Here is a 20,953-nt window from a genome sequence, read left to right as displayed (position 1 = left end):
TGGGTAATTAGCAGACTTGAGCAGAGCTTGACTTCCAGAACTGCTCAAATCTGAGTCTGATTTAGGTGTGTTGCAGCAGGAAAACATCTAAAACCTGTAGGACTGTCGTCCTTGGGGACCAGATTGATGATCCCTGGCCTTGTGCAGCAGCGTGCACGTCCTTGATGTGCAAAAGCTGTGTAACACATTTCACAGGGGTTTAACTGAGGTGACACTGCACACTAAGCTAACTGCAGGCATATCGGGGGCTGCTGTAAACTTAGTGAATATTTTTCCTCTGTGCATGGTCTTCAACCAGCCAGCCTGCACAGGTGGAATTCATCTGTCAGGTACTCAGTTATGAGAGAGGCTACAGTGGGGCTGCCTGACTCAGTTTCCCATTAACTGTAATTAAGTTTACTTCCTGGTTATTATTAAATGAGGAAAGAGAGCTTGATAGAAAAAAAAAAGGTGAAGAGGAGAAGGATGACTTGTCAGCACAAGAGTGCACAATGAGAGATGAAACTGAAAGATGAAGCAGTTTTTAGTTATTTCCACATAAAGTTAAGTTTTTAAGCATTTTTTAATATACTTCAGGCAGTAACATAAACAAGAAGCCAAAAATATCTTAATAGAATATATATAACTAGGTAAAAAAAAAAGGTATGAGGTGTGTAAGGAGAGTATCAGTCATAAATAAGATTACACCAACAGTTATACTGCAATTAATTAAACATTCAATCCTTGTGAAATAATATTGAAATAATACAGCAAATGTACTCTAACTCCACACAAACTATAAATGGCTACTTTATTAATTGTTCACAGATGGTTTCCTGTCGCTGGATGATGATTAGGACTTTACTGGGAAAAGCAAACTACACTCACTGCTGGCCCTTTACCAGTTAAATTATTATTTTAAGACAACCCTAACGAAGTCTGTCTTAGATGAAGAGCTGAAAGTAAATTTTATGATCATTGATGATATTTATCCCACTATTTTTTCTAGAAAAGACACTGCCAAAAACAACTCCGTTTTGTAATGTTTAGGGAGAATCTACTCATCTGTTCTTTGTCATTTTTAAAACTATGTGGGAAATATTTTTCAGTACTGAAAAAAAAAACTCAATCACCCTCCGTATATAAAAAAAATTACATCGTATTCTGGGTCATGAGGTCTGATGATAAGGATATGTACAGTGGGTGTATTATTAAACGATTTATTCACAGATAAATTGATAAAGAAATATTTTCGCTCCTGAGTTTGATCGTTTTAAGAAGGCAGTCTAATTAAATGCATACAAAGTAAACCAGTCTGCTCTGAGCTCGCGTAACAGGGAAATAATTGATTCATTCGTTAGTATGTGTGAGAGCATCTTTTCTTAAACACGATCTTCGGCTGCTTCAGACAAGTTTAAAACGCTAGCACAGACCAATAACGCCGACCATTAAAATCTTCAAGGCTTTAATGTATTTCTTTGTAAGTTATCTTTTTATATCTGTTAGTTAGAAAACAAATAGAAGAAAAGCGGTGGGGAAAAAACTCCCAAAATTGACGTCGCACAATTTGACGTCAGCGCTGCGTACGTTGAGCATTAGCTTGGCGCTAAGTACAAAATGCCACCAGATCAGATGAGTGAAAGTGTTGCTGTCTGGTGAGTTTAGAGCCTTTTACAATGCGAAACAAACTCAAGCGGAGAACAACCCTAAAGCCTACACAATTCAAATGCAAAGACCAAGCGCAAACCACTGGAGTAATAGTGTTATCAGAGTCGAGTTGCACTGACGATGAAACATCGCAGGAAAGCCGTTCAAGGGCTATCAGAGAAAAGAGGACGATCTTGTGCAAAAAAGGAGTTCAAATTGCACCAATTTTCATATCTGCGATACAGCACAGGAAGAGTAAAGGAAGCTCCGATGGGAGTTTAGGTCAGCGAGCAGGGGACAAGCAGAAATCCGCGTTCATTCCTCAGAATGATGATGTGAAAAGTTCACCAACCTCATCCCACCTGACTTTGAGAGGCGGATATGCAGCGTCTGCTTGCAGAGGACAGCTGTCAGCCTCAGCTTTGCTCAACTGTCTGGCAGAAATCCAAACATTAAATCCAGCATTTTCAGTCCAAACGATTTTCAGCACTTTGCAAGAGAAAGCAAGTGAGGAGAGTGGGTCCACAGGTAAGACAGTCAGCCTGTGTGATTTAACTAAGCATGAGCAATGCATGCATTTCTACTTGTAAGTTGTTTCTCCCCCTTTTCTTTCCAAAACAGAGTGCTCCTTGCATCCAGATTCCTTACAAAACTACTTAAAAGAGAAGAGGAAACAAGGAAATGAAATCTCTGCAAAGTTACCAAACTGTCTGCAGACTGCGGATGCCAGTAAGGTTTGCTGCCCCCTGATAATACAGGATGTCCAGGAAAGTTCTGTCTTCACTTTACAGAAAGCAGCCAGAGGCAGCAAGCTGAGTTACACTCATACACTGAGGCAGAATAGTGGGAGGGTTGCAGGCCTGGAGGACAACTGTCCAGAATCAGATACTCAGTTACTGAAAGGCTCTGATTCGCTCCTAAGAGGTAGTTTTTTTTTTAGCATTTTAATCTGTTTTAAGTGTTGTTATACATGGCAGAAAACTGTTTTCCCTTTCTTTTGCATAGATTTCTGTTTCGAGGAAGTGCTTTGGACAGACAAGTACAGTCCTGAACGTTCAAGTGAAGTGATTGGGAATGCTGCCTCAGTCAATAAACTGCTCAGGTTCATTTTACTTGTCTGTAATGCATCTCTGCTCCACTGTCACCTTAGACTCAAACCTTGAAGAAAATGATGTTTTCCTATTTTTTATTTTAATTTTTTTTTCTGGAGTTCAGTTGGTTGAAGAAATGGAAACTTAGAGCTGATTGTGAGGAGAGGAGAGAAACGGAGGAAAGGAAACGAGAAGAAAATGGTAATGGTATGAACATGTTTTTCCTCATCTTCAAACTGTTAGCATGCATGTTTGTTTCAGTCCTGCGACGGACTGGCAACATGTCCAGGCTGTAACTTACTTTTGGTTGACGTCAGCTTAATTTTCAAAACAGGGTGCAGCGGTATGGAGAAGGGGTGGTTGAAATAAAAACGTTAATTTCTTTTTGTGTGAAAATGCACAACTTCCTTCTGTGCAGATTCATGGGACTGTGGAGACTTCCAGGGTGAGGCTGGAGCAGAGAACCAAGGTGAGGGGTCACTGAGTAACACCATGCTGATTACAGGACCTTCAGGTGTCGGCAAGACTGCGTCGGTGTACGCCTGTGCTCAGGAGCTTGGCTTCAAGGTGGGAATTTGCAAGCAAATATTTAGGATGTCTAAATCTTATAGTTTTCATAGACTTAAATTGTGTACAATAGTGATGCATAATTGATCTTTGTCATCTGGTTTTCTAACCATACCATACTATGTATGTTTGAGTTTTCTCCATCCAGCTACAGAGGTGGATGGAGGTCTCTGCTGCACTATAATTATGTCTGGTAGTAATAGTCGACAGGCAGAAAATGCAATGTTCTTAAATGTCTCATTTCAGCCGAGAGCTGGTTTAAAAACATTTTAGTAAGGTAAAGTTATTCCCACATAAAAACATTTTTGTTCAGCGCTGGTCAGAATTTACAAGGCTTATACATACAAACACAAACCCCTTTTTTTGGCACTTGTTGTGTTTAACTGTCCATTGTCACCTATTTTATAAGCTACAGTAGGCTAAACACGGGAGACAACTAATAACACACACAGGGATGCACCTTCTCTGTCTCGTTTCCTTTGAGCTGCTTCCGTGGCTGTTTGCAATCAAAAGAAAATTTTGTCCCGAGCTCACCCCACTCTTACAATCTTGAAAGCCAGGTGATGTGCACAGGTACAGACGTGGACGAAATTGTTGGTACCCTTCGGTTAATGGTAAATCATTTTTGTTCTGGCCTGTTTCATGGGTTTATTTTTTTAAATAATTCTGTTGAAGCATGGTTGAAAAGCAATGTCTGACTTTCATTGGTTAAATTTCATAGAAATTTTATTTATTATTACTTTTGTCAGATTCAAGTTATTTCTGTGACCATTGTGAGTTTTTCTTTCATTAACCGAAGGGTACCAACAATTTTGTACACGTGTCTTTGTGCAGCCATTTGTAGTCGTGGAGTGAGTCCACACCCATAGTGACAAACCCAGCGCACACGTGGCTCCTACAGCACCTGCTATTTGGTTTTTAAATCTTTTTACTGAAGAAACATGTAAATATTAAAACATCAGCTATATCTGGTTACAGTATTACTCTTTTTCTTTTATGAGCACAAACATGGAAATATGTCTGTTCTCATAAAACAAATAGAAAACAAATGAATCCACTAAAAAATAAAAATCTTTGCATAACTTTGCAAAAAAAAAAAGAATATTTTATCCTGGGAATATTTTAGCTAAAGCAGCTTAAAAAAATAATTTTCTATGAAAGACTTCAAATGATATTGTTGAATTGAAGTCGGACACACGGATGTTTTCTGAATCCTCGAGGGCCGGTATCCTGCAGGTTTTCATTGTTTCCCTGATCTAACACACCGGACTGAAATTAATGGGTTATTGTGAAGATATGGACAAGATCCATTTGGATCCATTTGATTTTATTCAGATGTGTTGGCGCAAGGAAACAACTAAAACCTGCAGGATATTGGCCCTTGAGGACCGGAGTTTGACACCCCTGCTCTACATGGACCTTTTCTATTCTTCCTCTGTGAAGAATGGAGGCTTCATTGCCTCTGCCAAAGTGGAGGTCGTGTATTTGTCTGTTAACATAACTCAAAAAGTTATAGATGGATTTTAATTGAAATTTCAGAAAATCCCAGAAATGGAATAAGGAACAAGTGAATCGATTTTGAGGATAATCCAAATCACCGCCTGGATCCAGGGATTTTTTTTAAAAGGATTCGTCATTAGAGCTTCTAACTAAAAAATAATGCTCACAATCATTGGTTTAAAAAAACTAATTCCTCATAACGACAGAAACTAATGGCTCTTTTTTTAATCACTGATTTTAGTTTGCTTTTTTAATAGTTTATATGGGTCCAGCTTTCTCTGTTGCTGTTTTTGGTGAAGTCCTGCTGTCAGTTACTTCCCACTAATTGTCGGGTGTTGGCCTCTTGTCATCGGTTTTGCCCCTTAAACAAACTTCTTCCCCCTTTCAACAAGCTGTCAGACCTGTGTTAATAGTCAAGTAATGCATTGTGTGGTGTATGTTTTGCCTTTATTCGGCTTTGTGGCTAATTGATATAAAACATTATGTGTATTAGTGTATTTTATTGCAACTGAAGTCACATAATGTTGATGTGTCTGTGGATCTGATAAATCTAGAAAGTTTACCTCCTAGTTGAATCTTTCTGTTCCTTTTCAATGGAAGGTGTTTGAGGTGAACAGCTCCTCACAGCGCAGCGGCCGCCATGTTCTGTCCCAGCTGAAGGAGGCTACCCAGTCTCACCTGGTGGAGATTTCTGGGAAAGACCCACTGAAACCTGCATACTTCAGCAACTACAGCTGCACTCCAAAATCTGAGGCTTTGCCTGGTGAGACACAGCAGATGAAGATAACTCAGTCTCCATTACACATATGTGATCTCTGACTTGGTTTGTTCAGAAGTCAAAAACCTTTATGTTGTCAGGTTTATAACTCACATATTTTTGTTAATTTTTTTAACAGGAAAAGTGGTGCGTCCTAAAAATGTCACCTCTACCTTAAAAAAGAGGCCAAAACGCAGCTTGAGTTGTAAAGGTAAAGCAAAACCAGACATGCTAACTTTGGCGCACTACTTCAAGATGAAGGACAAGGCAGATCAGTTCCACTTTGGTGGCATGTCACCAGCTGTAAAACCAGACGGCAAGGAGCTGAGCAGCCCGTCACTGGACGGTGATCAAACAGTACAACAGAGCAAAAGGACGGCCACCTCGCTCATTCTGTTTGAAGAAGTAAACCATCACCATCGTTTACATCAACCACATCTGGTCTCAGATGATCCTTTTTACATCGGTTTTCTTCCACAGGTCGATATCATATTTGAGGAGGATGTTGGTTTCCTTGCAGCTATCAAGACTTTCATGACAACCACGAGAAGGCCGGTCATTCTGACCACCAGCGGTAAATACAGCACTGAATACACCTGAAGTTTTGAAGGCAAGCTGTGATTCAAAACAAATCTCTTTTCTTTTAGATCCTTCTTTCAAAGAAAGATTTGGCTGCAGCTTGGAGGAAATCATTTTCAAAACCCCATCAGCAGTAAGTTACCTCATCTTTCTGGAGCTTCCATGAACCCCCGTTAAGCTTCATCAGCTTATACCTTCTGTTCAAAGGTGAACGTATGCAGCTACCTGCAGCTGGTGTGTCTGGCTGAGAAAGCTTGGTTGGATTCTGATGATGTACGCAGCCTCTTTACTCTCACGTGTGGTGATATCAGACGATGCCTGCTGCAGCTGCAGCTCTGGGTCCTCAGTGGTGAAGCATTACCCAAAGAAACTGTGTGTCCACAGTGTAGGTTTTCCTAAAAACTTTTAATTACTATGTGATGCATAAGGAGATGAGGACTGTTTTAAGACTCTTATTACCATAGACGTTGTAATATTCGGGCATCATTTTTTTTCACCTCCAGACTCAGAAGCCCCTGAAGGAAACGGTTTAGACTCACAGCTTCCTGAAGGCCAAACGTGCTGCTCTGCTGACATGTTGGGCCTCCACTCTGTAACCCCAAATCATCTTATGAAGATTTTAAAAGCAAGTATATATATTTTTAATCTTCATATTATTTTCTCAGAAAATTATTTTTAACCACCCAGTTGTTTGTTTTTGACTCTTTCAGTGTGAGTCCTGGTCTAAAATAGACATGGACAAGCTCCTGAATATCCTGTCTGAGAGCTGGAGAAGAGGCGTGTCCCTTCTCTATTCCAACCTGGAGCTTCTCCTTTCCCTCAGAGCCGAGGGAAGTTCAGCACGTTACCTGGACAAAAAAGCTGATCCTGAGCTGCATTGTGAGCCTCGACGCCCCAACAGTGAACTTCACATCCAGCCGAAGAACCAAACTATCAGTCCAAAGGTTTCTGCTGCCTGCAGCAAATCTGCCAGGAGTCGCTCTCGGCTTAGCCGAAAGAAATTTAAAGCCATGGTGCACGATGCCCAGTCAGCTTCCAGTTTAAGCAATAAAATTCAAAGCACACTATTATCATTAAACTGGACTCCACTGAGAGCTCAGAGTTCAAGTGACACAACTAAACAAAAGGCAGCCAGAGTGGGAAAAGACTGTATAGATGCCCTGACAGACCTCTTTGACCTCATGTCGTATCTTGATGCCACGCTGCCTGGCACAGAGCCGCCTGTTTCGGGTTCATGCACGCCTGATTCATTTGTCTGGACAGGAGCAGCTTTAAAGGATGGTTTGTTGGATGAGATGAGTGAGGATGATGGCAGCAACAGCAGCAATAGTCAGGAGGAGCTTATGGATATCAAGGCTGCTGTTGAAGGTTTGGGGTGTCACATTTGTTTTCAGAGAGTGTCTGAGGCATGGACCCTTACCCAACCATACACTAAAGAACTGGAGGATAAACGACGACAGGGACTGATGGATAGAACGATGATGAAAGTTTCTCCTAAAAGACAGAGACTCAGCTTTACTTCTCCACCTCTGTGTGCATCAAGGTGAGTCTGCTCTCCATCCAAACTTCTGGTTGCTGATTCAGATCATTAAGGCTGACAGTTTAAAGGTGAAACTTTATAATCATATTGTAAGCAAGACAAGCAGACAGACCAAGACTCCCTAAGCTTGAAAACCTGCTAAAAGATTGTTCAAAGGCCTGAACAAATGTAGTCAAACCACAGGGGAACTACTCTGCCCATTTAAAGTTAAAAATAATGGGCAGCTTAAAAATAGGTTAAGCTTAAAAATAATAGAAAATGTTGTGAAATCAGTTCAACTTGGAGTGTGGCAAAAGATGCTGGTTGTTCCCACATGACCAAGATTAGTAAAAAGTACAAACAAACTGGGAAGGTTGTAAAAAGGAAACGTACAGGTCAACCAAGAAAGTTTTCTCAGTGTTACGACAGAAGCTACACGCTCTGAAAATAGAAGTTTCACAACAAGTGAAGAGAGTGTTTGAGGCCAAATTGTAAGAAACTAGGAAATAACGGGATTTACATGCAGAAGACACAAGTATAGGGAAGCAGTCATGGACTGTGCATGGTTGCATGAAGTGATGATCAGCCATGAATCTGCATTGGGGAAGGAGATGATGCTGCAAATTGTGTCTGGTGCCGGTCAGATAATTTTATAAAAAAATGACTGCTTGGGAAAAGAAGAATGCAGGCAGATTTCTTCCATCACTGATGTGTGGTTGATGGACCAGGAGAGATGGCCGTCATTACCTCTGCAGTAAATGCACGAGTGTACATTTAAATTTTGTTGCTCTTCTCATTTCATCAACACATAGCAGATTCGTTCGTCATTTTTCCAGATGATGCATCTTGGCACAGAACAAAGAGCATCAAACTTTTCTTTTAGAAGCAGCATATCAACTCAAACAGTGCAGATTTCAGTTCGATTGAAAGTTTATAGTGGGAGAAAAAAGAAGTCCGTAACAAAGCTCCATCCAGAAATACAAGAAAGTTAAAACAGGACTGGTGAAGAACTTTCATCATTAATTAATTAATTAATTCATTCATCCGTTCAAATATTAAAGCTGTCATAAAAACCAGACGATCTGCAATAAAAAAATAAAAAAAAATTCAGTAATTCGTTATTTCATTGTTCTCTACCTGATCTAAAAATAATCTTATTTAAAAAATTGCTTTAAAAAGTAAATAATTCCAACAATTAAGTTAAATTTTAGAGGCCTGTTTTACAAACCCAATTTTGTATCAAATCCATATTTTACACTGAAAATCCAGAAAAAACAAATTATTTAAAGAGAGAAAAAGTTGAGCATCCTTTTAATTATGATGATTCCAAAACTTTAGCATATTTCAATAAACTACAAACATTTTATCTTTACACCAATATGTTAAATCACAATAACTTTCCAAGAGTCTGGAAATAAAGAATGCCAGTGACCCACCGTGTAGAGCAGAAAAAAAGATTTTCACCGTGTTACATGTCCCTCCAGGCCGTCCAAACTGAGCAGGACGGTTCTCAGCAGTAAATACTTCAGCCTGCTGGGGAACAGACAGGCTGTCTGCGTCGACTTCATGCCGGTGCTTCGCTTCATCTGCTGCACTCTCCGTGCACAGCAACAAAAAGGAGAGCTTGTGAGGTGGGTCTGATTTCATGTTCACTTCATCTGTGAATCTGTCTGAATTGTCATTTTACAATTTAAGGAAATCCAGTTTTGACATCTTGACAAGTTTGTGTGGAAGTAAAAGGGATGTGATCGGTTCCAGTAGAGTTATTTACATCTTTTTAATTATGAATAAATCATTTATTCCATGTATCTGCCTAAATTAAATGATCATTCATAGTAACATACTAATGATTATTCTCCCTCAGAAGGTGTGTGAACTTCCTGAGCAGCCTGGGCCTCTCAAACTCAGCCATGAAACTTCTGACAGAAGATTTTACTCAGAGAAAAGTTTGGAAAGACTCTTGAATCTCACATCGTCCAGTTCCACTCTTATTTTTTTTAACCTGAAAAACGGAATTACTTAATTATTAATTCAGTGCAGTTGAGATGAAATATCATGTTTTATTTCCAAGTAAGTGCAATTATAAACTGTAAATAAAATCTATTTTTATAGCATTTCTTAAGACCTACTCCTTGTAACTGTTGTTCAAATACTGTAATTGTTCAGGTCATGGTGAGAGTCCATGGTGACATCCATATAGTGCTTGGAAGGTTATCCACAAACATTTTTAACACATACACACCAGCACCAGGAAGATTGAGTATCCCAAAAACATGGGAGTGTGAGGTTCAAGGTAACAGAATATTTAGCCTTTTTAAACGTATTAATCTCATCAGATCTGATCATGACAGTTCCAGAGGGCCGACGATGCAGCTCAGAAGGCTGCAGGATGTAGTGCAGTCATTGCAGTCATTATCCCAGGAGGAATCAACAGGAAGACTCGCTGAGAAGCTCATAAAAAGCCACGGCCTGAAGCAAGGCGTCGCACAGCGCCTCTCCTCTTCTTCTGCTGCCCATTTGAAAGTAATGCCTGTATTTGACCAGCAGCTCTTGGGGAAAGTTTATTCTGGGAAGTTTTTGTGTCACAGATTCCGTCATCAGCTGTCGCACCATCTGCGCCCCGCTGGTCCGAGATTCGCCCACCATCAGTCCAAAGTGGCGCCCCACAGCAGTCCTCATCATGTTAAGTACCCTGAAAAGAGAAGGATAAGGGATTATGTGCATTTACTTAGTGCTCAGGACAAAGACGAAGATAGAAGCTGCATTCTTGGAAAGAAATGGGATTACATGAAGCTTTTTTTAATGCATTGTAACAGCTGTTCTACAGGTGAATGCAGACAGGTCACAACCAAAGCAATTCTGATTTTGTTGGGGTAAACAGGCCTGGTTAACATTTTTAATTTAAATTAAGTATTTTTCCCACCTGGGAGGAATATTGGGCTCTGGTGAGGGGATTCTGGGCTCCAGTAGAGCAAACAGCATGGCCTCCACAGTCCTCATATGGGCCATAACGGGGAACAGGCTCGTATTCTGAACTGAGATGGAGGTTTTTTCTATTATATAGAAGTCTCCTGTCGGGAGGAGGGACACAACTGAAGAAACCTGATGGAAGGAGAGAGACATTACAAGTTGAGCTGCATGTGAATTTTGAGTAAAATGGAAACACTGGAAAACAAAAACATTCTACTCACATCATTTAAATAAGCAGATGCCATGTACGTTCCTTTAAAGAAATTAGGGCAATCCAGCTGGTGCCAGTCCAATACGCTCATCCCACGGTCCACGTGAGCCCAGGCGATTTTATTAGTCCCACATACTATAGATACTATTGAATTAGCATCCTGAACAAATAAAATACAGAATCATGAGATTAGATGATGGCACAGCATTCTCAACCAACTTTATACTTTTCACTATTTAGTTGGAAAGCAATAAAGTGAACTCTGAACCTACTGTGTGTTTAAATTCAGAAATCTAACTTTATGGCACAAGTAATTTTGGTTTGAGGACATCAAAAATGGAGCAGGTTCTGCAAAACAAACTTAAGTCATAAGGTGTTTATGTTCATTGCAGGGGTGAGGGTTTTCCTCGCATCCAACCATGAACTTGAATCAAAGGCGATGAGAGCTTAGCCATAAAGGTTCATGTTTACAAATTTATTTTTTTCCTCACATTAACACAATAAACAACGTCACAGGACCAGAAACTCACCTCCAACCAGGACCTGTCCACTTCTGGCCTGATAAACTTAGCCAGCTGTATCCTCACTTTCCTCTCCTTTTTAACCGGGTTGACAATTGAGTTGAAGACTATGACAGCACTTTTGTGCTTTAGCAGCGGCACGTTCACCACACTTTCCAGTGTTTTAAAGGGTCCGTTTTTAGTCCTGTACTCTACAATGTTGAGGGACTTGCGACCTCTCAGCAGTTTTACGCTGGCAAGCTCAGAAGGGCTGCCGTTGTTGAGGAGCTGAAGGATGGCGTGTCGTTGTTCGGAGGTGTAGCAGGCGTCCAGGGGTTTGCTGCTGTCATCTTTGCAGGGCTCAGAGGTGGAGAGAGCGGCATTCATGGTCTCGAAACCCGCCACAGGAATCCGGCTCCTCCAGCAGCAAGTGCACTGCAGGTACCGTAGCTCCAGGTCAGGGAGAGAGCCATACCGAGGGCGGCGAAGTAACCCCGGCTGTCCCGCACACTGACCTGTAGAGGAATGATGGATATGTTCAAAATATAAAGGTGTGCTGCTCAACGAATTAATTATTTAAGTTGGTTTCTTTTACCTTACCTAAAATGTGTCAGACTAAAATCTGTAGGGTTTTATTTATTTATTTACAAAAAGATGTTTAACAAGGAAACTTTTGCAGAAATATTAACAAAACTGCTCAAGTTAGTTACAGTAACACATCTGCAACTAGCTAAATTGCTAGTCAGCTGAATTAGATCTATAGAAAAACAAGTACTAAGAGAAGCAGTTTCTCTACAAATACTTACCTCTCTGGACCACCGACGACAGAAATTGCCTGACGACCCACATCATCGTCACTTAAAAAAATAATTTAATCGTTAACTACGTGTAAGTTCAACCACTTTACCCTTACGCTGTTTGATGTCCGTCGATTTTACCGGACCGATGTAACACCACGAGTAACGTCACAAGTGGTTCCGCAGTACTTTATCCTCGTCTATTTGATAATGGTGAAACAAAGTTATAGGTGCATGGCGTCAATTACTATAAAGTTGATCAAAGTTGATGAACCCCCACAAATGTGAAAAGTACAAAAAATTAGACCACTGTGGTTTTTGTGTTACATAACCGTATTTCCACCTTGTTTTTCTTTTAATTTGCACAGGCACATGGGTGTTCAGGCAAACTAGAATCTTTATGTGTATCTATCAACTTAGTAGTCATTAAACTCAATTGAAAACAATAGTTTTAAACTCTCTCCAGACTATTCTAGCAATTAGCTTAGCAGGCGAGAGAACAGGTTGCCAGTCTACTGCAGGGCCAACGTAGACAGCCGACCAACCACTCATGCTCACACTTTATCAGTCAGCATAATATGTATGTCTTTGGACTGTAAGAGGAAGCCAGAGTACTTACAGAGAACTAGTTATTACTCACTGAAATATTATTATCACAGGTTGCAAAAAAATGGCTTAACACATCAGTAATCAATACACTATATATACACATATAGAGAGAGAGATTTCTTTATTTTTTTTTCTTAATTTTTTTTTTAGCCTTTTGTTTTAAATGCTTGCAAAATGTTATAATCACTATATTCAGTGTACGTAACCCAGTGGTTCCCAAACTTTTTCTGCAGTTCCCCCTTTTCATCAACAACCTTGATGTGCCCTCCTGTCATGACTCTAGGCCCTCCCCCTAGGCGGCCCAGCCTCCCCAGATTGGGAACCACTGAGCCAAACTTAGGTTTCTATGAACTACGAGTCCATCAGCAAATGCAGTAACTCAATCACACTGTTGCAGAGTGACGTCTGTTTCACTTCCTTTCTCTGTTATTTCTGGACCTCTGCATTTGTGTGCAGAACAATTAACTTCATGATGCGCCCTGGTAAGAGGAAATACTGAACCAGTGAGAAGGAATATTGTTTTTACCTGCTACAGAGCAGAATAGCTCTGTACCAATGTGTGGAGTCAGTATGGAGTTAAACACTTGTAGCTGTTTCAGCTAGATTTGACTATCAGTCTGGGAAGTTAATTAACTGTCTTCATCTATGGCCACTCTGGGAAGAAATAATAAAATCTTGCTGGAATTGGTGCGACAGCCAGGAAACAACTTGTGCGCAGACTGTGGAGCTCCTGGTGAGTACGGTCAACCAGATTTATGACAAAAAATTGTACATTTTGATCAACAGATTAGGAATGTTTGATTTTTTTTCTAAACTTTATTGTTGTTGTAAATTAAATAGGTGTTTTTGCTAAACTGTAAAAGTAATAAACAGTAGCTTAAAGCCACATGATATTATTGTGATCAGAAATTGACATTTTATAATCAAGTCACGTTTTATGATTAACTTGTATAAGAGGAAGCAGATAGCTGCCGTATATCTGTCGTATGACCTCATTGTTCCTCTTATTACACCCAGCATTTTATCACTATAAGGACATTTTATACAGTGTTTGCCACTATAAAAGGAAGAGCCAGAAAAATGGTGATTTAAAGACAAGAAATGGACTTTGTTCCATTGTGTTTAGTTCCTTTTTACAAAATAACCATTGTGATCATTGTTGCTCACAGAGCCTGACTGGGCCTCTTACACTCTTGGTGCGTTTGTGTGCCTGAACTGTTCAGGGATGCATCGTAATTTGCCCGGTGTCAGTAAAGTGAAATCTATTCGGCTGGATTACTGGGAAGATTCACTTGTAGAGGTACTGATTTGTAGCTTATTTATGTGGAATGTTGTTGAGTTTTTCATTCTTGTTTTAATTTCTGTCTTAGTCCTCTTGTCACTCTCTTTTCAGCAATTCTTTGAAAGTATCTCTTCCTACTTTAAAAACCAATCTGTCTTTAACATCCTAGATGCTTAGGTTTGGGTAGAATGTGTCTTATCATGACATCTATACAAGCTTATATTATGTGGATTTGTAAATATGAAGGAAAATAAATGAAAATATCACCATAGTCTAACATTTTTAAACCCGTGTCATGTGGTTTCAGTTCATGAAGGAGAGGGGAAATTCTGCAGTCAAAGCCATTTTTGAGAAGTGTGTCCCAGCCTTTTTCTACAGACCACAACAAAAAGATTGTCTGTGAGTGACCGATACCACTTTTGCCACTCATTCACCTTAGTAACTGAATAGAAGTGGAAAGTGAAGAGTCAACAAAGTCTTTTTTTAGTGAATGGGAGAGGAGAGATCATGGTGCACATATAGAAAGAGAAACGATTCTGAAGTGTGATGGCTGAATACAGGAATGTAGTCATTACCAGGAAAGCAAACACACAACATGAACCACCTTTACTTCTATAAGTATATGCAAATTAAAATATTTCTTTTCCCCTAGTGTTCTTAAGGATCAATGGATCCGCGCAAAGTATGAAAGAAGGGAATTTACAGGAGAAAACAAGAGCTGTCTTGAAGCTTATACCTCAGGTAACTATCCTATTATAAGAAGGCAATATCAAGAATTTTGATCTTGTTAATACAGCTCATAATTTCTCTTCATTTCTTACACATAACTTACATTCATGTGAAAAAGAAAGTATAGGTCCTCTGTCAGTTTCTGATTTCGTTAATCAGGAAATAATAAAGATTTGGTTCTTACTAGGTCTTGAAATTAGATAAAATACAACTTTAGATAAACAGAAAATCACATGAGAAATTACACTGCCATTATTTATTTAACAGAAACAAAGCCAACAATGTAGAAGCAGTGAAAACTAATTACACCCATACTGCTTCCAAAGGCGGTCAGTGAAAGGCACTTGATTAACTGCTCATCAGCGCGCATGAGGATCTCTATAAAAGCAGGACGTTTTTGCAGGTTTGCTGATCTGGAGCATTCAGGTGTATCTTTACACAATGTCAAGGAGAAAAAAATGTCACACAATGTCACAGGAAAATCCATAAAAATAGGTCCAAATGTACCATAAAAACTGAGGGAATTCACATTTCAACTTTTCTCAGTAGTTTTACCTTTTTTTTTTTTTTTTTTTTTCTTCTGCACATTTCATTTTGGGAAAAAGAACTTTTCTCAAACTAAACATATGTGGAGTCCTGTGTTCTGGAGTCATCTGAGATTAGTTTTCTACTCTCACATACACTTTTCTCCAGATTCACAGAACCACAGTAGCAAGTGTGCAAAGAACACAAATGCTCATGGGAAATCCATATTCAGCAGGAATTGGACCTTTTGTGATTGTTATCCCTTTAAATTTGAGTTACGTGCTTTACCGACAGTGTTATGTTTACATTTAGACAATGTGGGGATATGCTGTGGAAATAAAAAAAAACAGAGATGTCCATATGGTTAAATATTAAATGTCCTGTTTTATTTTTCTTCCTGGACATTCAGTTTCTTTACAGACTGTTTTCTTAGAATGCAGCTTTGACCTTAGAGAAGTGGTTGTTGCTGCCCATCCTGAGCGCTCCAATAAAGGCAACTGGACTTCTTTTTTCTTGGTTGTTGGTTGCTGTAGACCCTGGATTGGGTATACAGTCCACCACAGGGTCTTACTAAAGTATTCCAAGTTAAATTATGAGGCCATCTGTCTGACAGCTAAAACATGGCAGAATTTGATTTGTGCAACAGGACAATGATCCCAAAAACCTACAACAGAATGACTTAAAAATAATCAATGTCCAGTTGAAACCTTAGTCTGCCTGAAATATTAATAATAGTGGATTAGATTTATACAGCACTTTTCAAGGCACCCAAAGCACTTGACATTGTATCCATTATTCATTCACTCCTCATTCATACCAGGTGATGGTAAGCTACATGTGTAGCCACAGCTGCTCTGGGGCAGACTGACGGAAACATTCATATCCATATTCTTACACCAGCAACGCCAACACTGGAGGCAAGGAGGGTGAAGTGTCTTGCCCAATGACACAACGACAGATGACTAGGGGAGCGGGAATCAAACTGCCAACCTTCCAGTTACTGGACGATCTGCTCTTGCACTTGAGCCACTGCCAACTCGAAAGGCTCTGGTGGGACCTCCAGAGAGTTGTTCATACACAAATGCCTGCAGACCTTAATAACCTCAACGTACTGATGTAAAGAAAAATGGGCCAAAATTCCTGTGCAATGATTTAAGAGACCGATAACATCACAGAAACAATTACTCCAAGTTGTTGCTTCTAAATTTGGTTCCACATGCTTTTGAATCATGGGGTGTGCTTAGTTTCTCACAAACCACTGCTGCGTTTTGGCTTAGATTATGTTAAATACTTAATAACAGTGTAATACATCATTTATTGTGGCTCAACTTAGGTTATATTTCCCTAACTGACTAGATTAATAATGTATGTAACCTGATATATAACACCATAGAACTGAAAGAGGATGTTAATTCCTTTCTACCCCAGATGTTTTTGAGTCAACGCTCTGGAAAAAAGGCAAAGACAACAAGCACTTTCTTAAAAGGATCTTTCTTCTGTCACAGAAAGATTTCACCCTCAGATACTTCATTAACGAGGATGTGAGTTGTTCTTTTAATTCATGTTTTGTGAACATGATTCAGGCTAATCCAATCTGATACTTTGTTTTCAACCATTTTTTCTTCCATCTTTTCATTGATATCAAGTCCAAGGTTCCAAAAGCTGTCATTAGCATGAAGGACCTGAATGCAGAATTTCAGCCAGAGAAGATTGGTCATGCTCATGGTCTGCAGATTTCCTATCTAGAAGATGAACGTACAAGGAACCTGTTTGTTTACCACGAGAATGGGCAGGTGAGACCAAAATGCTATAGTGCTGGTTCTCATTCAGAATCCATGCATGTGTAAGCCTTGGCTTTAAATCTTACACTTGATCTTGTATCTAAGATAAGCGACAGTCTCACCCATCCAGATTTACTCTGCATATTCCTGCACAGTTTTAGTAAAGCACTCAGGCAGCTTGTGTAGTATTTTTCATAATAAATTGTTTTACATCTGACCTTTTCTAGGTGATCGTATCCTTTTTCAATGCTATTCGGGCTACACGCTTGGCTTACCTCCTGAAGAAACACCCAACTCTTCGAAACAACGATGTGAGACAGGTTTTCCTTAAAACGTACATGACACATAGTTATATTCACCATTCAACATAGGTTTTCTAGTGGTGTGATTAAAATCAAATGAAAACACATTAACACATTCATCAGTTTTTACAGTCCGGTCTTTATGTCCTAGTAGATAAAGGTTTAGAAGGGACTGTGTGCAACATTGCCTTGCTGTACCGGCCAATGCTGTTCACTGATGGCAGGGAAGTCTTCTTCTAAATGGACTGTCATTTCAAAGAATCTCACATTTCCCACAGCAAAACAGACAGAATCACATCCATATGGGAGGATGTTACTCTTGGTGTAGAGGTCTTTCTCTTTTTGGACAAACCACTGATCAATATGAAATATGATGATCAATATGAAAAAATAAAAAAACAGCCCTAGTTTAGCACCATCAGCTCCACAGACCTACCCACATGTCGACTAAAAAGTTCCTGCAGGTCATTTGTCACTCTTCTTAGTCATTTTCACTTTGAATAAACTCTTTATTGCAGGTTTTCCATGAGCCTGATTTATTTTTAAACCATTTTGACTCAGATTTGACAACTCTTTCATCTGTCATCTTTGTTTGAACACCCACATACAGGCAGGATTTAAATCTGTATTCACACACACACACACACTGCACTAACTACACTTCTAGTCATACACTTGGAAGTAAATTATTAAATCCAGCAATGTAAGAAATTGGGTGAATAGTTGTTACATTTGTTACGTCCCACTCTAGGGTTGTGGGAGGGAGTGACAAAAGGAACGCTATGGACAGGTGTAAAAGTGAAACCAAGCAGATTTTATTGTGGTGAGCGTAAATAAAGATTAAAAGCAGGTTTCAAACATAATCCAGTGTTGGGGTTAGTGGAACTGCTGAAAGAAAAGTCAAAATGTTATTATTAAACCTATACACAAAATCCGCCAGGTAAACCAAACTAAGATAAACAAAAAGGTGCACTTAAACCGGCAAACTTAACGAAATACCAAAAGTGCAGCAGTTCCAATGATCTCAGCAGCAGTCTTTTATTTCCGGGATTCCGGCAAGCTGCAACATGATTGGCTAGGCGTTGAGCCAATCAGCGAGGAAGAGACCGGGGTGTGTCTGATCCAGCCACTCCAAACAGACATCAGGGCCTGGTATTTGCATACAGAAAGAGCCACAGCTGCCCTTAACACATTTTTGTATCTTAAAAATATAACTGATCATGTGTAAACACAAACTCATCAGTTTGATTGCAGCTATAGATACTTAGAGTATAAAGTGCCATTACTGTTCATTTAACAGCAATATTCTTGTTTCTTTGCACAGTTAATACCCCAGATTACCCCACATTGCCTGATGGAAGGGTACATGGAGAAAACTGGCCCAACGGTCTGTGCAGCTGACTAATTATCATGTTCTTTTTTTATATAGATGTTTAAATTTTGTTTATCTGCTAAACTAACTGGAGGGATTGACGTGTTTGTGTTTTCAGCAACGAGAGCCGTTCAAGAAGAGGTGGTTCACACTGAGCTCAATGAACAGGAAGCTTCTGTATTTTAAATCTCCTCTGGTAATAAAAAGAAAATCATGGGTGTCAAACTAATTTTAGTTCAGGAACCACATAGAGCTCAGTTTGAGTTGGCCAGACCAGTAAGATTTCAGCATAATGAAAACTTTATTTCCGCCTTTGTTTAAGCGCAAATGTGTATGATTACAACAAGATGTTTAAACTTAATGAAATATCCTAGAAAACATGTTTTGAACAAACTGAAATTTCTTAAGTAAAATAAGTGCAGTTTCAATTATATTTTGCCTCAGCTTATCATTTGCATGGCAACTTAAAAATCAAAATGGATCTACAAAACACAAAACATTTAGTTATGTGTATCTGGAAATGAAAACGGCAGTATTTCACATCATGTTTAGAGTAACTAGAAGAGCTAGAAGTTGTTTTAAATGTTAAATGTAACCTCATGTGGACAAAATAGGAATTGCAGGTAATGTCTTTTACGCATGTGATTTTCACATTTACCAAATTCACCCTGTGGGCCAGATTGGACAGTCTGCCGGGCCGGTTTTTGCCCTCGGGCCATATGTTGAATACACTTGAATTAAATACATGTAAATTTATACAATCAGTAATTCAAATTACAGGTATTGGGATATACTGTTATTGATAATTGTGATAGCAAACAAATGATGTTTCAATACTGGGTTGATACATATATATGATCTCAGATCTTCTATTTTGAGTGTAATTCAAAAAATGCAAAAAACAAAAAAGAAGAAAATAAGAAGAAAAAAAAAAAAGCTGTTTAACCCAATTATTGCCAAGTCAACTGGTGCAAGCCAGTCTCAATTGGACAGTTATAAGCACTTGTGTTGACATCTGGTAGTAAATGTGCCCTTGTGTAAATACTGAGTGACCATTTATTTCTCAGGTACTTGCTCTGTATTCAAATAAACATGCAGCCTGTGCCACACTGCTGTCGGCTGAGCAACAAACATCCACAGTTTTCTTCTTTATTTTGCCTGTTAGGATGCCACAGAGCTGGGTGCTGTCTTTCTCGGCACAGAGAACCATGGCTACTCCGTGTCAGAGAGCAGCGGTCGCAGCACAAGAGGAGGCCGGTGGCACTGTGGCATCACTCTGGAGACTCCAGGGAGGCAGTTTGTGTTTATGTGCGAACAGCAGGAGGAGCAGAGGGAGTGGATAAAGGCCTTCAGAACGCTCATCTCTCAACCCATGACTCCAGAGGACTATGCTAGTATGATATTATGTTATGCGTGGCACATTGTAATTATCATCTTCCTAAGACTAAGTTTTTATTCGAACACTCATTTCTAACTCTTTGTTTCTTTTATACAGATGAAGCCACTTTGAGACGAGGGAAATGATGTCTGTAGAAATCACAGCTGAGATTCTCCCTCTTTGTAAGACTCTTGCTTGTCAGAAGCAGTATACCATGAAATCATATTATTTACAGTATATCAGAGCCACCAGGAAAACACTTAAAAGCATTCTTTTGCAGTTTAGTTACTGGAATCAAATATTGTATTTATTAATATGTTGTCTTTAAACTTTGCAGAAAATGGTTATTTTTGTGTAGACCTTTTGTATGTTGGGTCTGAATTAACTTGCACATTTTCAAAAGATTACACACTTGTCATTGTTGCTATCTGTATTTCTATGAAACTCTTATCAGAATAAATGTCATAAAAATTAGATTCCTTTCTGTTTTAATAGCTTATTTTATACATAGAACTGAAAAAAACTATTGCCATTTTACATTTTGATTTATATCAGTCAATCAATCAATCAATCAATCAGTTTTTATTTATAGAGCATTTTTCATACAAAGAAGTGCAACACAAAATGCTTATATTAAAAAGTGACTGTAGTTTAGGAGGAAGAGCAGTCATCTGCCAACCTGAAAGTTGGTGGATTGATTCCAGGCTTCCCCTGACTCTTTGGGAAAGACACTGAACCCCACATTGCCTCCCAATGTGTCTATTGGGATGTATAAATGTGTGTGATAGAGCAAAGCTCTTAGTATGTAACAGTGTGTGCGTGAATGGGTGAATGTGACATGTGGTGTAAAGTGTTTTG

At 39.2% G+C, this 20,953-nt stretch overlaps 3 protein-coding genes across 6 annotated transcripts; 2 read left to right on the top strand and 1 right to left on the bottom strand.

Annotated features, from left to right (window-relative positions):
- The first annotated feature begins 1,540 nt into the window (after positions 1-1,540).
- atad5b (ATPase family AAA domain containing 5b) lies at positions 1,541-9,648 on the top strand. 2 transcript variants are annotated; one of them, XM_041983901.1, is made up of 14 exons: positions 1,541-2,154; positions 2,248-2,550; positions 2,632-2,728; positions 2,842-2,918; positions 3,136-3,284; positions 5,385-5,547; positions 5,681-5,946; positions 6,022-6,115; positions 6,189-6,253; positions 6,328-6,505; positions 6,624-6,745; positions 6,831-7,663; positions 9,124-9,270; positions 9,507-9,648. In XM_041983901.1, the coding sequence occupies exons 1-14, from the start codon at positions 1,656-1,658 to the stop codon at positions 9,601-9,603; spliced, it is 3,090 nt and encodes a 1,029-aa protein (XP_041839835.1). In that variant the 5' UTR covers positions 1,541-1,655; the 3' UTR covers positions 9,604-9,648. The 2 variants fall into 2 exon arrangements, with proteins under 2 accessions (XP_041839835.1, XP_041839834.1); XM_041983900.1 differs by having other exon boundaries at positions 2,842-2,924.
- On the bottom strand, positions 9,640-12,262 carry tefm (transcription elongation factor, mitochondrial). The gene is made up of 5 exons (XM_041983906.1): positions 12,127-12,262; positions 11,351-11,835; positions 10,831-10,980; positions 10,563-10,741; positions 9,640-10,331 (listed from the first exon to the last, which is right to left on the bottom strand). The coding sequence occupies exons 1-5, from the start codon at positions 12,170-12,172 to the stop codon at positions 10,067-10,069; spliced, it is 1,125 nt and encodes a 374-aa protein (XP_041839840.1). The 5' UTR covers positions 12,173-12,262; the 3' UTR covers positions 9,640-10,066.
- Positions 12,263-13,089: 827 nt separating this feature from the next.
- On the top strand, positions 13,090-20,553 carry LOC121638866 (arf-GAP with dual PH domain-containing protein 2-like). Of its 3 annotated transcripts, none has more exons than XM_041983903.1 (11): positions 13,090-13,459; positions 13,950-14,026; positions 14,316-14,407; positions 14,661-14,749; positions 16,691-16,803; positions 16,909-17,055; positions 17,271-17,354; positions 18,670-18,732; positions 18,836-18,913; positions 19,883-20,111; positions 20,213-20,553. In XM_041983903.1, exons 1-11 carry the CDS (start codon positions 13,372-13,374, stop codon positions 20,239-20,241), a joined length of 1,089 nt encoding a protein of 362 aa, XP_041839837.1. In that variant the 5' UTR covers positions 13,090-13,371; the 3' UTR covers positions 20,242-20,553. The 3 variants fall into 3 exon arrangements, with proteins under 3 accessions (XP_041839837.1, XP_041839836.1, XP_041839839.1); XM_041983902.1 differs by having other exon boundaries at positions 13,896-14,026; XM_041983905.1 differs by lacking the exons at positions 18,670-18,732; positions 18,836-18,913 and having other exon boundaries at positions 13,896-14,026.
- The last annotated feature ends 400 nt before the right edge of the window (positions 20,554-20,953 follow it).

Source organism: Melanotaenia boesemani, chromosome 4 (genome assembly GCF_017639745.1).
Source record: "Melanotaenia boesemani isolate fMelBoe1 chromosome 4, fMelBoe1.pri, whole genome shotgun sequence".
Taxonomy (NCBI): Eukaryota; Metazoa; Chordata; class Actinopteri; order Atheriniformes; family Melanotaeniidae; genus Melanotaenia; species Melanotaenia boesemani.
Note: the sequence above shows the minus strand (reverse complement) of the source record. Positions and strands in the feature narration are given on the sequence as shown.

Excerpts from the sequence above, each read along its gene's own strand:
- atad5b (XM_041983900.1), top strand. The coding sequence starts at position 1,656 with ATGCGAAACAAACTCAAGCGGAGAACAACCCTAAAGCCTACACAATTC. Across the intron at positions 2,729-2,841 it reads TCAGTCAATAAACTGCTCAG|TTGGTTGAAGAAATGGAAAC; the intron begins GTTCATTTTACT and ends TCTGGAGTTCAG. Across the intron at positions 5,947-6,021 it reads CGCTCATTCTGTTTGAAGAA|GTCGATATCATATTTGAGGA; the intron begins GTAAACCATCAC and ends TTTCTTCCACAG.
- tefm (XM_041983906.1), bottom strand. The coding sequence starts at position 12,172 with ATGATGTGGGTCGTCAGGCAATTTCTGTCGTCGGTGGTCCAGAGAG. Across the intron at positions 11,836-12,126 it reads GTCGTCGGTGGTCCAGAGAG|GTCAGTGTGCGGGACAGCCG; the intron begins GTAAGTATTTGT and ends ATTCCTCTACAG. Across the intron at positions 10,981-11,350 it reads TGGACAGGTCCTGGTTGGAG|GATGCTAATTCAATAGTATC; the intron begins GTGAGTTTCTGG and ends TTATTTGTTCAG.
- LOC121638866 (XM_041983902.1), top strand. The coding sequence starts at position 13,372 with ATGGCCACTCTGGGAAGAAATAATAAAATCTTGCTGGAATTGGTGCGA. Across the intron at positions 17,056-17,270 it reads TTTACCACGAGAATGGGCAG|GTGATCGTATCCTTTTTCAA; the intron begins GTGAGACCAAAA and ends GACCTTTTCTAG. Across the intron at positions 18,733-18,835 it reads TGGAGAAAACTGGCCCAACG|CAACGAGAGCCGTTCAAGAA; the intron begins GTCTGTGCAGCT and ends TTGTGTTTTCAG.